General features: G+C 41.0%; 1 protein-coding gene across 25 annotated transcripts in view; it reads right to left on the reverse strand.

The window, feature by feature from the left end:
• EPB41L2 (erythrocyte membrane protein band 4.1 like 2) overlaps nucleotides 1–15615 on the reverse strand; it is a 296017-nt gene that overhangs the window by 66689 nt on the left and 213713 nt on the right. For all 25 annotated transcript variants that reach the window (XM_089676149.1, XM_089676147.1, XM_089676145.1 and 22 more), the window contains one exon: nucleotides 7390–7487. In XM_089676149.1, coding sequence (XP_089532275.1) covers nucleotides 7390–7487 — 98 coding nt within the window. The remainder of the gene's footprint in view (nucleotides 1–7389; nucleotides 7488–15615) is intronic.

Below are 15615 nucleotides of genomic sequence, written 5' to 3' on the forward strand. Positions count from 1 at the left end.
TGAATCTTTAAGATGCTCGTTTTATACCCAGTCATGTTACTGACCTGTTGCCATTAGGGATGCACCGAAATTTCGGCCATCGAAACATACCGGCTGAAAATAGCCCTATCGGCATTTTGCCGATAGGGAAAAATTTGACCGATACTGGAGACTGTGTGGGGATGCGGCTAAGAAAGGCAGGAGAGAAGCAGTGCAGACAGTGACTGGCTGTCACTATGGGGTTTATTTACTAAAGCTGGAGAGTCCAAAATCAGACTCCCTTCTGCATAGAAACCAATCAGCTTCCATGTTTCATTGCCAAAGCTTCATTGAACAAGCTGAGGTTAGAAGCTGATTGGTTTCTATGCAGAAGGGAGTCTGATTTTGGACTCTCCAGCTTTAGTAAATAAACCCCTATATGTCAGTGCCAGTTTTTAAATGTTATTACTGGCTTTTTTTTTTCTTCACTATAGCTCACAGAATTAGCCGTCACTTTCCCCCAGCTAAAAGAAACAAAGTTTCCTTTTAGATTATTTCCCGAGTTCAAAGAAACAAAGTTTCCTTTTGCTCCGGGGAAAGTGACAGCTAATTCTGTGAGCTATAGTGAAGAAAAAAAAAAAAGCCGGCAATTGCATTAAAAAACCGGCACGGACGTATAGTGACAGCCAGGGAGCGAGCCTTTCTGTATACACTGCTCCTCTCCTGCCCCCTCCTTTCACACACTGACCTCCACCCCCTCCACGCTACAAAGAGGACCTGTCACTAATATGCTATCACATAGGGGACTATTGGTCCCCTTTGTGATAGCAATAAAATCATAAGTTAAAAAAATAAACATAAATGAAAGTATGAAAAAAAGAAAAAATTGGAGCCTCCCCACATACGCAGACATTTCGGTTTGGTTTTCGGTCACATGCATTTTTGGTATCGGTTTCAGCATCACAATTTTAGTTTTGGTGCACCACTATTGCCAATCAAACTAATTAGTTGCAAAATGTTCTTCCAGCTCTTCCTTGTTTGTACTACTCATGCTGCCAGATTTTTGTTGCCCTGTTCCAACTTTTTTGAGATGTGTTGCTGCCATCAATTTCAAAATGACCTAATTTTTTGGCTTAAAACATCTGATATGTGTCTATTGTGAATAAATTATGAGTTTTTGAGATTTGCATTCTATTTTTATGTATCTAGCAGAGGAAATTAATCCTAACTGTGCCTTCTGTAACCTGCTGACTTGCATCTCCATTGAACCCTGACACTTGCACAGTGAGGTATTTCAGCCCCTCCCTTCTCTCAGACTGTAAGAGACAGAGCCAATCAGAAGAGCCATTAAAGGAGCCAATGACAGGGACTTTCTCAAGCAGGAGGTGCAGCTGCAAAGCATTGTGGAATATGTAGTCTTGACCAGAAATGGCCTGATAGGCTTATATGAGGAATGGAACTACAGAGACCAGCATGCTTAGTGAGAGCATAATGAAGGACTCCATCTGTTTTTTCCCTGAGGGGAGTCAGTCTACATGTGGCAAGGGAGAGTCTGGACCTAGCAAAGAAGTGCTTAGGGTCAGTTCACTGCCTGCTAGTTATCTGCATCAGTCAGGGGACAAACAGATGTGGGCCTACAGTACAGTGCCTACACCGACAGTGTGAAGAGCTCATCGTGAGGTGACCAGAGGAGCCTGTCATTTCCAGGACGATTGTTTGGGCCTTAGTCAAAGGATCTGGTGAGAGGGATTTTTCCCACTGGCAGATGACAGGAACACTGCACACATACAGAGACATTACACTTCACCCATACTCACCAGGCACTGGGTTGTGTAGATGGCCCTGCTAAACAGACACAGTATTTGTTTTGCTATACAAATACTGCCACAGGATTACAATTATACTTTACCATAGCAGTTTAAGAGCACCAACGAAAGTGGCTAGCTGAAGATCCCAAGATTCATCCTGTTACCTGAGACTGAAGTTACTGGTGCCATAAGGGCACACACATGCGTATTCAGGCCTCTATATTGCATGGTGTGTGAGGGCATAGCTTTACCTTGGAAAGTAGCTATTAGACATCAGTTGGGCACAGTGTTTGCCTATTGGGCTTGTGGTGTCGGGGGTTAGAAGGGAGAAATCTGACACAACAAAGTCATTCTTCTGCTCTCCTCCTGCTTGGACATCATAGAGCCAAATTTATGTAAAGGGGTTTAGATCCACTTTGAGGTTTGCCTCTGCTCTTGGGGTTATTCATGGTTGGAATCCCCTGCTGAAAGCAGCCTGAGTGTAAAAGTGAGCTATATTGCTTTCGGTCACAGTATATGTTGTTCTCTTGATTCACCTTACCTGTTGTTAATGTTTATTACTTTCCATAGAGGTCTTATAGTAAAGCTGATCTCTATGTTTTATTATAAAGTGTGTGCTTTTATTGGTCTTTGCACTTACACTATTGCCAGGTGTGTCAGTTGGGGCTGAGACAGTTCTTGGGGTTGAGAGGCAAAGTGGCGGAGTGAAAAAACTTAAAGCAACCCCTTTGGGGGTATCGCTACATGTACATTTTACACAGCAATTTTTTTTAAATTGAAGATGAAGATACAATTATCTAATAACCAGTAATAAATCTGCAGCCACTCTGGGGTATACTTTTCCGAGATATGATGTGTATACTGCCAGTGCTAGATATTGCTCACGGTACAATGTCAAGGCACTGGCGTTAGCACAGTCAAAACAATGGATGACAGAAAAAAAAAAAAAAAAAAAAAAAAAAAAAAAAAAGGACACATTCACATACAGCCTAAATTAAAATTTTTAAGCCCTGGCTAGAAAAAAGAAAGGAACTATAGAGAACAGGCTGCTAGATAGTTTTAGAAGTTGATTTCAAATGAGTTTCAGGTATGGCAAATAACATCAAGAAAATAGTGATGTTACATTGCCATGGTTAGTTTGAAGTTTTTATGTGATAACAGTTGCTAGCCTTTATAATACGAGTCACTTTACTGTGCTAAAATTAGATATGTTTTGGTTAAGACTAAATTAAGAGAAGGTAATTATTAACTGTTAAGCTTATATCTAAAACATTTTTATTTTGTTTTGAATATCATAAAGAAAGGTTAGAACACCTGTGGTTTTTTGGGGGTTTTTTTTGACCATCCGTTTTCCATTCAGAAGATAATCCCATTACTTCCTGTCTTATAGACACAGCACATATTAATGGGAAATCTATCTAAGGTAAAAAGTAGCCTTCTCAGAATGTTTTTGTCAGAACTAGTGTCCTTGTTGATAAAATTTCCCTCTACTCCAATATGGGCTGGATTCTACCTTCTCTTTCACAGTAAAATGATCACCTTGACAAATAGAGAAAAGTGCAATCTCCCCAGCCAGGACACAGACAGCTAAAATTCATTCTGACAGGGTTGATTATTCCTAATCAATCAAAATAAGTTTGGATACAGTTTAAGGGTTGTCTTCAGGGGTTAGGCTGAGCCTAAGGCCCAATTCCCACCTGTGCGTTGATCTGTTTTAGTGCAGCTGTGAAACGCAGAACAAAAGAACATCTGCAAAACTGTCCTATTCACACCTGCGTTGACCTGCGTTGAGCTAAAATGCAACATGTATGCATTTTAGTGCAACGCAACAGTTGTAAGTGGATGTCAACACTGATACCTTGTGAAAATTCAGTATGCTTTAACCCACACTAAAATGCATGTCAATGGACTTCAAAATGTTTGTCAACAAATGTCAACACGCAACTAAAATGGATGGAAATGTACATCCATTTTCTATACATTTTAGTGCAAGTCAGTGTGAATTGGCCCTGTTTGGGATAACGGTTATATTAGTCACAGACATAATGGTAAATGAATGATCAATCACAATGATCTTTCGCTCAAAACAACTGGTTTGCCAAACCAAGAAAGAAATTGATTCGGGCAGATGTCATTCGATTTGTCTACAAGGAAAGATTACTCCATTTGAATGAAAATCCTTTGCTACCCAAACCAACAATTTTGTGCAGATTTCTAAAAGTAATAATTCTGTCTCTGAAATTATATATGTACAGGTGTGTTCAAAATAATAGTGTTGAAAAAAGTGAATAAAGCTCAAAATCCTTCTAATAGCTTTTATTTCCATACACACAAATGCATTGGGAACACTACACATTCTATTCCAAATCAAAACATGAAGAAAAATATATCAAATTTGTGTTGTTCCTCTAACAAAATTGAAGAAAAGTGAATATTAGACTGTTCAAAAAAATAGCCGTGTTTGTGTTCTTCTTTACAAACTCAAACATTCACTATATAAACTGAAAAATGTTTGAAGATTTTGCTTTCCTTTGAACCACTTAATATTTAGTTGTATAAGCACTGTTTCTGAGAACTGCTGTACATCTGTGTTGCATGGAGTCAACCAACTTCTGGCACCTGTGAACAGGTATTCCAGCCCAGGATGATTGGACTACATTCCACAGTTCTCTATTTCTTGGTTTTGCCTCAGAAACTGCATTTTTGATGTCACCCCACAAGTTTTCTATTGGATTAAGATCCAGGGATTGGGCTGGCCACTCCATAACGTCAATCTTGTTGGTCTGGAACCAAGATGTTGCACATTTACTGGTGTGTTTGGGGTCGTTGTCTTGTTGAAACACCCATTTCAAGGGCATTTCCTCTTCAGCATAAGGCAGCATGACCTCTTCATGTATTCTGATGTATTCAAACTGATCCATAATCCCTGGTATGCGATAAATAGGCCCAACACCGTAGTATGAGAAACATCCCCATATCATGATGCTTGCGCAACCATGCTTCACTGTCCTCACAGTGTACTGTGGCTTGAATTCAGTGTTTGGGGGTCGTCTGACAAAATGTCTCCAGCCAATAGACACAAAAAGAACAATCTTACTTTCATCAGTTCACAACATGTTGCGCCATTTCTCTTTAGGCCAGTCAATGTGCTCTTTGGCAAATTGTAACCTCTTCAGCACGTCTTTTTTTCAACAGTGGGACTTTGCGGGGGCTTCTTGCAGATAGCTTGGCTTCACATAGGCATCTTCTAATTGTAACAGTACTCACAGGTAACTTTACACCTTCTTTGATCTTCCTGGAGCTGATTGTTGGCCCAGTCCTTGCCATTTTGGCTATTCTTCTATCCATTCCAATGGTAGTTTTTCGCTTTCTTCCACGTCTTTCAGGTTTTGGTTGCCATTTTAAATCATTTGCGATCATTTTATCTGAGCAGCCTATCATTTTCTGCACTTCTTTATATGTTTTCCCCTCTCCAATCAACGTTTTAATCAAGGTACGCTGTTCTTCTGAACAATGTCTGGAACGACCCATTTTCCTCAGAATTTCAGAGAGAAATGCACTGTAACCAGCATGTACAACATTTGCTGCCTTCCTTCCTTAAATAAGGGCAATAGTTGCCACCTGTTTTTCAAAGAATGAATGACCTCACTAATAGAACTCCACACTGCTATTATTTTGAACATGCCCCTTTCAATGAGTGATTCAATTACACAGCATCAGCAGCATGCATGTCATGACTGTTGGGTCTGTTGGATTTCTATTACTCTACTACACCTAGTAAATTATTTGCCATGTAGAAATATAATTTCTACCAAAAACAGTGATTGATCAGGTTAGTGATGTCTGACTGCTATTATTTTGAACACAACCGTATGAAAAAAATTGTACTGAAATGAATTGGTCTAGTACAAGTTACTCAGATTGTTATTAATAAAGTGTATTTTCACATTTTGCAGGCAAATTGGAACATTTAAAAAAAATTAAAAAATGTGGTGTGCTATCTCATCATAAATAGAACCATAAGTTTTAGAAACACAAAGTGAGACAGTCCAAGAAAATTTCAATAATAAACGTTCAATCAAGTATATGTTGTGTTATCATCCAGCAAAAATCAACACCGTGCTTGACTTGTGACCCCACTCCCTGTTCACCTTCACCATTGACCTATAGATAATAGGCCAAAAACACGCTTTAAAAGGAAAATGCGTCTCCAAATTTCTAATCCGTGACGTGTTCCTTCCACGTATTATAATTGTTTAAACTCCAGATTTGTGAAAAATAAAACAAAAACATACCATAGTGCAACACAGTTTTATGTATCCAAAAATGAAACGTGTTACAATATCCACTCACATTAAATTATATGTAACTCCGATATATGCATTACTTTACCATGCCGACTATATTGTGGTGTTTCCCATTACCGGGTAGGTGCACCATGCACTCACCTTATTTCGCGACCGAAGGTGAGTGCATGGTGCACCTACCCGGTAATGGGAAACACCACAATATAGTCGGCATGGTAAAGTAATGCATATATCGGAGTTACATATAATTTGTTTAATGTGAGTGGATATTGTAACACGTTTAATTTTTGGTTATATAAAACTGTGTTGCACTATGGTATGATTCTATTTTATTTTGCACAAATCTGGAGTTTAAACAAGCATAATACGTGGAAGGAACACGTCACAGATTAGAAATTTGGAGACGCATTTTCCTTATAGAGCGAGTTTTTGGCCTATTATAATCTATAGGTCAATGGTGAAGGTTGGCAGGGAGTGGGGTCACAAGTCAAGCACAGTGTTGATTATTGCTGGATGATAACACAACATATACGGGATTGGATGTTTATTATTGAAATTTTCTTTGACTGTCACTTTGTGTTTCCAAAGCTTATGGTTCTATTTATGATGAGATAGCACACCACATTTTTAAATTTTTTTTAAATGTTCCAAAATGCGCATAGGTCTTTGCCATTCAAATTGGAACATTACCTACCTTACGTTTATTGCATGTTTTCATTCACATATCAGAACTTAAAAGAAATATTTAAAAAACGCATCTCACCTTTTCACTTGCGGAAAAATACTACTTCACTTTTCCTTTCTATAGGGCTGGGGAAATACACTTACCATAATTAACCCTGTCTATACTGCATTTGCAGATGATCAGCTGTAAATTAGAATTAAACACGGTCTGTCCTGATCTCAAGGCATGGGTATTACATTGTATGCTATTGCTCTTTTCCTCAGCTTGTCCCTAACTTTGTCCCTCTAATTGCACTTTAAAATTGTTCAGAATAGTTTGCAGTCCTATATATGGACAAACAGCTACAAAGGTTTTAAAAAAAAAAAACCAAAATTTTTTTTTTTAGGTATGCTGTATGAATGGGGACACTAAACATATAGATTATGAATTTTTACTGCTAAAGTTGAAGTACATAGGGGTTCATGAAGGGGTTTATTCACACAGGTGTGGAGAGCAATACTCCATTTTGTACAACTAAAACCAACACAATGTAAATGTGGATGCTGTGAAGATGGCAATAAACAGATAATGCTGATGAAGAATAAATTTAAAAATAGATAATATTGCAGTTTAATCTCTTCAAATTGTTTACCTGTAAAATGTATGGTGCTCAACACACACTTTCCACAGCCTCTTGGCTGCTCGATGATTTGGCAGTTTGAATCCGATTGTGCTCTCAAACTGTTCCAGCTAGAAAACAAATTAAAAAAAAAAAAAAAATCAACAAAAAGTTTCTGTACAAGCCAATTAGCAGGGGGGACTCCACATGCTTTTTATTTTCTAACTAAAATTACACAAACATCCTTCAAACATACAGATTTTAAATGGTACCATACCAACTCGGGTAACAAGGTATTACAGGGAACCTTAAAACTGTGCCCAAAAAGGCAAGCAGAAGACAAAGGACTAGTGAGCACTGTCTTGTCTTGAGGGGAATTTATCAAAACTGGAACAGATAGAATCTGGATCAGCTGTGCATGGCAACCAATCAGCTCCTATCCTTAGCTTGTTCAGTTAAGCTTTGAAAATGAAAGATAGAAGCTGACTGACTGCTATGCATAGTCCTGGCATCTACCAAAAAAGCAGGGTCCATGGCCCTGCACTGGATGTGATGATGCCAAGGTAGCTGTCCACTGTTGGGAGGAGTAAAGAGGAGTAAAGAATCAGAAAAGTAAAACTGTTTCCTCTCCCCTAGACAAAACATGCTATTATCCCTTTTATTGTAAGTGCAGCCACACTGCGAGGGATAATTTTTAACTTTCTATGAGTTGGGTTGTTTTAGTGATTTTGTTAATTGCATCTATCAGGTAGTTATTGCCATCTGGGACTTTACTGGGAAGAGTTCCTCTCACTTTATTTTTCTGTGACCCCAGTACTAGAAATGGATTGAGAAGAAAAAAGAAAAAGAAAACATTTTGGCTTGAAGTAGGCTAACAATAATTCACCAGAAAATAAAACCTTAGATGCGGAACACCATGTTAAGATTATAGTGAAAGTCAAGGCATTCTGAAAACATGAAACTTAAACCTGAAAAAACACAATGTTCACACGTTAATACTAAAACAATGAACATTTCACAAACTGAGATAAAGACATTCTCACAGTCTTTCAATCAAGAATAAGAACGGTTGACAACCAATTAATTACTATGGACATTTCCTCTCAAAATTTGGAAAGGTGCTATCACTTGAGAATACTAAAGTAACAATAAAAAGAAAATGCTGAAAGCAAGAACCACAGCTGATCATCCTTTTAATTTAGTAGAAGAAATTAAAATAATCAAAAAGGATGTTTAAAGTTCCGGAAAACGCACGCACAAAAAAAAAAAAACCCTCCTCATAGGGTAAATATGACAAAATTGTCATTTTACTATCTACGCCATCCTGCGATCTACAATTAAAAGTGAATGACTACTATGCAATAGCAATTGCAATATATCTTTTGATCTCATATCAGTGGTTGGTTGTAAATAAGTAAGGACTCAATGGTCTTAACCACTTGCCCTCCTGCGGATTTACTCCCCTTCATGACTAGGCCATTTTTTGCATTACGGCGCTGCGTTATTTTAACTGATAATTGCACGATCATGCAATGCTGCACCAAAATGAAATTGATGTCCTTTTTTCCCATGAATTGAGCATTGTTTTGGTGGTATTTGATCGCCTGTGCGGTTTTTATTTTTTGCGCTATAAAAAATAAAAAGACTGCCAAATTTGAGGAAAAAAAAATAATTATATTTGAGACTTTTCGCTATTAAACATGTCAAGTAAAAAAAATTAAAAAAAAATCAAATTTCATCATAGATTTATGCCAAAATGTATTCTGCTACATGTCTTTGCTAAAGAAAATCCCAATACATGTAAATTAATTGGTTTATGTGACAGTTATAGCATTTACAAATGGCGGGATATATACTGGGATTTTATATTTATTTTACAAGTAATGGCGGCGATCAGTGACTTATAGCAGGACTGCAACAGATATTCTGACACTGGGGGGAACTAACTTGGTGTCACTGACATCCCCAGTGACACCAATACAGTGATAAGTGCTAAAAAAAAAAAAAAGCACTGACACTGTACTAATGGCACTGGGCTGGAAGAAGGGGTTAACATGAAGGGCGATCAATGGTTAACTGTATGCAGGGAGTGTTTTACTAGGGGGCTGAGTCTGTGTACTCCACTGTAATCACAATGCTCTGGATGGCTGTGCACATCCATCTAGGAGCAGTGTGCCCGACCTGACAGGGAGGAGAACTGTTAGTAAACAAAACAGTCCTCCTCCCAATCGGAGATCTTCGTAAATCACCGGCGCCGGCGAGTAATTACTGGGCAGGACCTGGTGACTTGAAAGCCACGAATAGCTGCACTGGTAGGGCGTGAGCGTAGCTCGCACGTCCCCTACCCAGAAATGCAAAATGCGCTCCCATGCCACTCTGTAGCAGTATTTCTGCTATAGGGCGGTCGGAAAGCGGTTAAAGTAAAACATCAAGGCAAACTTTTTTTTTTTTTTCAATTTGGCTAGACTAAGGGATACTTCTAATCCCTGTCAGTATTATTGCCATCTGTGTCCCATTGGGGAGATTTCCCTTCATTTCCTGTCCCAACTCCAAAACATGAACGTAGAGGAAATCCCCTCTAAAGTGAGGGCATCCCTGGCTGTCACCAGAATGAGTGAACCCATTGAAAGATTTCCCATCTATTCATGTTAAGGTGACAGCCCCAAATTTGAGATTTTCTTTTACTTTCACTAAGAACAGTAAATACAGAATTAAAATATAAACATTCCTTTTTAAGGTGTTCTTGACATTTGGAAATGCACATAACCGTATAAAGCTAGAAAGGTTTAGTCCCCATTCACACTTGCTAAAATAACAAATCGCACAACAGCATGTTCAGGTGGCATTCATTTTAATGGCACCTAAACACGTGGTGCGGTTCTGCCGCGATTGTTGTATGATAAAATCGCAGCAAACTGCATTGCGCGAAGTGTGTCACCCATAAAAAGTTCCTGAACTTCTTTTGGGCTACACGCTTTGTGTGATGTAGTTTGCCGCGATTTATCACACAACAATCGTGGCAGGACCGCACTGTGTTTTGTGTTGCCATTAAAATGAATGGCACCCGAACATGTTGTGTGATTAGTTAGTTTAGCAAAGAGCTTCGAAATTGCACGCAGAATCATGGCAATTCTGCTCGCCATTCAAACCTCCAAGTGTGAATGGGGCCTTAGGAATTTAGTACTGTATGTGAAGGTCTGCTCAGTTCATGTTTAGTTCCTATGACCAATACTATCTGCATGTTACCAGGGTAGAAACATTGAAAAGTGACGGTAGAAAAAAAAAAACAAATAGACCTAGTGGTCCATACAGTCTGCCTGTTTTTTTTTTAAACACATTTTTGCATATTTCTTTAGCTTTTTTTTTTTACATCGGAGTGTAGATCTGTGTTTGTTCCAAACATGCTTGAAGCCACTTACGGTTGACTGACTCGCTACTTCTGCTGGACGTCTATTCCAAGCATCAACTACTCTTTCAGTAATATAATACTAAGACTAGTTTAGAATTTTACTTTACAGTTAATTTGAGGCCATGTTCCGTGTTCCTGATCTTGGTTGCACATTGAAAATACTGCGCTTCTGACCCTTATTCACCCCCTTGATGTATTTAAAGGTTTCAGTGATGTCTCCCTTTACCTTCTTTCCTCTAGAATGTATATATTAAATACAGTCTGAAGCAAACTCTAAAGCTAGCCATAGATGGATAGAATTTTAAACAAAAAATCTTAGGTGTATTCCTTTTCTTTTTGTATAAAAATTTCAGAACATTCAAACGGAGTTCGAAAGATTTTGTTTGCTTTTAACATTTAAAGTGTTACTAAACCCATAATGGTAAGATCAGTCTGTATATGCAGTGAAGCATGCTTGTTATACTCACAGTGGGACCTAAGGGGTTAATCCTCTGCATTGTGTAAAAAGACAGTTTGATCCTGTTTTGTCTGCCCCTCCTCTTGTTCAAATGTCCATCTGATAAGATAGACTGAACCCGTAGCCACATGCACATGCTCAGTTTAGTGGGTATTGCTTGAGTTTTTTTTTCTTTCTTGGGAGCGCGCATGTGATCAACACAGCCAATCAGCACTGTCCAGACAGAGGTCAGGGGTTTTGCAAACTCCTAGAGCAGAAAGAAAACTCCTCCTACAAGCTTTAACCAGTGCTCTGCTAGAAGTCATAAACTGCTGATGAGAAAAGGTATTTAGAAGTTTATAATTACTAAAATAATTGCACTTCCATGTTCTGTGTACTGTGGGAGACCGGATATAGTGGATGCAGGGTCCTGGGTTTAGTAACACTGTTAGAAATACAATTTCTCAAAAAAAATATTCCATCCTGCTCCTTTTAATTTTCCTGTGAATGTGGTATAAAAGCGAATGTTGATTTGACTCCACTAATGATTAGAAAAATTAAACTTTCTGAGAACATTCTTTTCCTAAGAATGTTCGTTCAAAGTTTTCCCCATCTATGGCCAGCTTTTCAAGGCTTCACTAAGGGAGAGCTAGGTTCGAGTGGTGCAGCTGATATCATGGGATGAGGGAGCGCGTCACAAGAGAACACAGAAGTGATGCTACTTTTAACCGGATTTCACACTTTTTGCCTCTTGCACAATTTTTCTCACTATAGATTAAAAGCTGCAATCATCTTAGAACCACCCAGACCATAAGTGCAAGTGACACCTTAATCAAAACCATGCTGAAAAAAAAAACAAAAAAAACAAATCTGCTGCTTAGTCTTCCAATAAATTATTGTGAACCTATGTGCAAATAGTGGTGTTATGATGCAACCCATTGAAACGGAAGCCGGGTTACTTCACTTCTGGTCCAGAGCCATTACCGGAAGTAGTATACTGACTAAGTTAGCTATGCTGGTTGAGTCTGACTCTTTTTTACTTTAGAAGTGTGGTTCTTTTTGATATCCTCATATTTTAATAAATGTATTGCATTATGGGAAGCACTTCCTTTTTTAGCAATATCCTCAATCCAGCGCCATCAGCGGTGATTGATATTTAAAAAGACCGATACCTTCCTTTGTATGACCGATTCCTTTGTATGACCTACCTGCACAGCTTGAACTGGCGGGTGTTAGCAGTTGGATTGATAGCATCAAGTGCATATTAACCTGTAATGTTATGGATCAAAGAGTAAGGTGAGCGTATATTTCATGTGGTGGAGGTGCACAGTGGTGTGACCTAGCCAGGACGCAGGGGGGGGGGGTTATCTACTGTCTGAAGTTGAGTTGGACACAATCTATATCCACATTACAGACATATTTTACCTAGTTATTAGATAACAAACCACAACGAAACATATACAACATATACAGTTGTGTTCAAAAATAATAGCAATGTGTTGAAAAAAGTGAATAAAGCTCAAAATCCTTCTAATAGCTTTTATTTCCATACACACAAATGCATTGGGAACACTACACATTCTATTCCAAATCAAAACATGAAGAAAAATATATCAAATCTGTGTTGATCCTCTAAAAAAATTTAAGAAAAGTGAATATTAGACTGTTCAAAAAAATAGCCGTTAGAGATGAGCGAATTATTCAAAAATTTGGTTCGGCTGATTCGCCAAAAAAATTTGATTCGATCCGAATATATTCGCCGCGAATTTAACTTATAAAAAGGGTGTTTCTAGGCTTCAGAGAGCCTTTATATTAGTGCAGAACACTGTACCTTTAATTTAAATGCCCTTGGAGTCTGCTGGGGAAGAGAAATAATACTGACAGTCAGTATGACATGCAGATGAGTGCCGGCGATCTTAGAATCACCGCACACTTCACTCATTTGGGCAGTCACGGGGCCAAAACCAGAGTGTGGAGCCACAGTGTGGCGGTGGAGGCAGCAGCAATGGGAGGCCATACAGCACCCTATGACAAAATGGAACCCACCAGCAGTGTGAGGAGACCTGAAAGTGGCACATGGCAGAGTGTGGCGATGGAGACAGCAACAATGGGAGGCCGTACAGGGACCCATGACACACTCTGGACCTGGCAGCAGCATGAGGAGGCGGTACAGGGGCCCATGACAGATTACGGGCCTGGCAGCAGCATGAGGAGTCGGTACGGGGGCCCATGGCAGATTACGGGCCTGGCAGCAGCATGAAAAGGCGGTACAGGGGCCCATGGCAGAGTGGCGGAGCGTAAGCAGCTAAAATTGAAGGCCATACAGAGGCCTATGTTAAAAAGTCCCCCCAGCAGCAGCGTGGGGAGACGACTATCAAGAGTCCAATGGCAGAGTGGCGGAGCAGAAGCAGCTTCAATTGAAGGCCATACACAGGCCTAGGTTAAAAAGCGGAAGCCGTCAGCAGCGTGAGCAGACGACAGAGACACATGGCGCAGGGTGGCGGTGGATGCAGCAGTATTCGGAAGCCAAACACAGGCCTTGGTTAAAAAGCGGAAGCCGTCAGCAGCGTGAGCAGACGACAGAGGCACATGGCGCAGGGTGGCGGTGGAGGCAGCAGCAATGGAAGGCCATACAGCACCCTATCACAAAATGGAACCCACCAACAGTGTAAGGAGACCTGAAAGTGGCACATGGCAGAGTCTGGCGATGAAGTCAGCAGCAATGGGAGGCCGTACAGGGACCCATGAGACACTCTGGACCTGGCAGCAGCAAGAGGAGGCGGTACAGGGGCCCATGGCAGAGTGGCAAAGCGTAAGCAGCTTAAATTGAAGGCCATACAGAGGCCTATGTTAAAAATAATAACATGTTTGGGGCATGATTCATGGCGGATTTAGTCAGTTGTGTCCGGAACTGGTGGTTTGAAATCCAGACTAATCCACGCCTGATTCATTTTCACAAACGTGAGTCTCTCCACACTTTGGGTGGACAGTCGTGTCCTCCGCGGAGTTACAATACCTCCTGCCGCACTAAACACGCGCTCCGATGCCACGCTACTGGCCGGGCATGACAGCCTTTCAAGGGCAAATTCAGCTAGTTGGGGCCAAAGGTCAAGTTTCGTTGCCCAGTAGTCAAGGGGATTGTCTACCTCGGTTGGCAGGGTGCTGTCCAAGTAGGCCCAAGCCTGTTTGAGGTCCTGCTCCAGGTCCACCTGATGCTGCTGCTGCGGCTGGTTAGTAGTTTCCTCACTGCGCTGGTGAAGAAAGCTACTCATCATCGACTGCAGACTGAGGCAGCCGCTGCTGGTGGAGCTGCCACTGATCCTACCACCCCACCCCTCCCCTGCTGCCATGGCAGCGGAACGCAAGCGCACAGGGCCCACAGTGTCTGAGGATGGAAGTTGGCGCAGAAAGGCAGAGACCAACTGACTACATAGGTGGTTTTTATAGTACGTTATTTTGGCCTCCCTCTCAGCAGGTGTGAAAAAGGCCACCATTTTTGAACGGTAGCGAGGGTCCAACAAGGTGGACAGCCAAAAGTCATCCCTCTGTCTGATGGTTATTATTCGGCTGTCGCTACGCAAGCAACCGAGCATGCTATGGGCCATTTGTGCCAAGGAATGCGAGGGACTCCCTGCCTCCATCTCCACAGCATACTGCCACGGTGCATCTGGGTCCTCTGTCTCCTCCTCCTCCTCCTCTACCAGATGCTCCTCCACTCCTGTCCGCTGAGTGGAAAAACCACCCATTTCACTCAATTCCTGAGCACCAATGTCCTCCTCTACCTCCTCCTCTTCTTCCTGTCCTGCCCCCACAGGGGTCATGTGGCGTTGAGATCTGTGCGCCACGTCTACCGCACCCTGACCAGCCATTGTTAACAGCATTTGTTCCAGGACGTGCAACAGAGGAATGACGTCGTTCATCCTATAGTCCTGCCAACTCACGAATAGCGTGGCCTCCTCAAAGGGCCTGAGCAAGCGGCAGGTGTCACGCATGAGCTGCCAATGGCTGACATCTAAGTTACACAGGGGAGTACCTTTATCCGCTTGTAACATCAGGAAATCGGTGATGGCCTTTCGCTGTTCGTAAAGGCGGTCTAACATATGTAGGGTTGAATTCCACCTTGTTGCAACGTCGCAGATCAGGCGATGCTGTGGAATTCCGTTCTGCCGCTGCAGCTCAAGGAGGGTGTGCTTTGCGGTGTAGGAATGGCTGAAATGCATGCAAAGTTTACGTGACATTTTAAGGATGTCTTGCAGTGGGATGGTGGATTTTAGGAACCGCTTGACAACCAGATTGAACACGTGAGCCATGCATGGCGCATGGCACAACCTTCCTTGACGCAGAGCAGACACCATGTTCTTTCCGTTGTCGGTCAACATGGTTCCGATTTTCAGTTTGCGCGGAGACAGCCATC

This window comes from Staurois parvus, unplaced genomic scaffold (genome assembly GCF_062004578.1).
Source record: "Staurois parvus isolate SC_StPar_1 unplaced genomic scaffold, SC_StPar_1.0 ptg000165l, whole genome shotgun sequence".
In the NCBI taxonomy this organism is placed as follows: Eukaryota; Metazoa; Chordata; class Amphibia; order Anura; family Ranidae; genus Staurois; species Staurois parvus.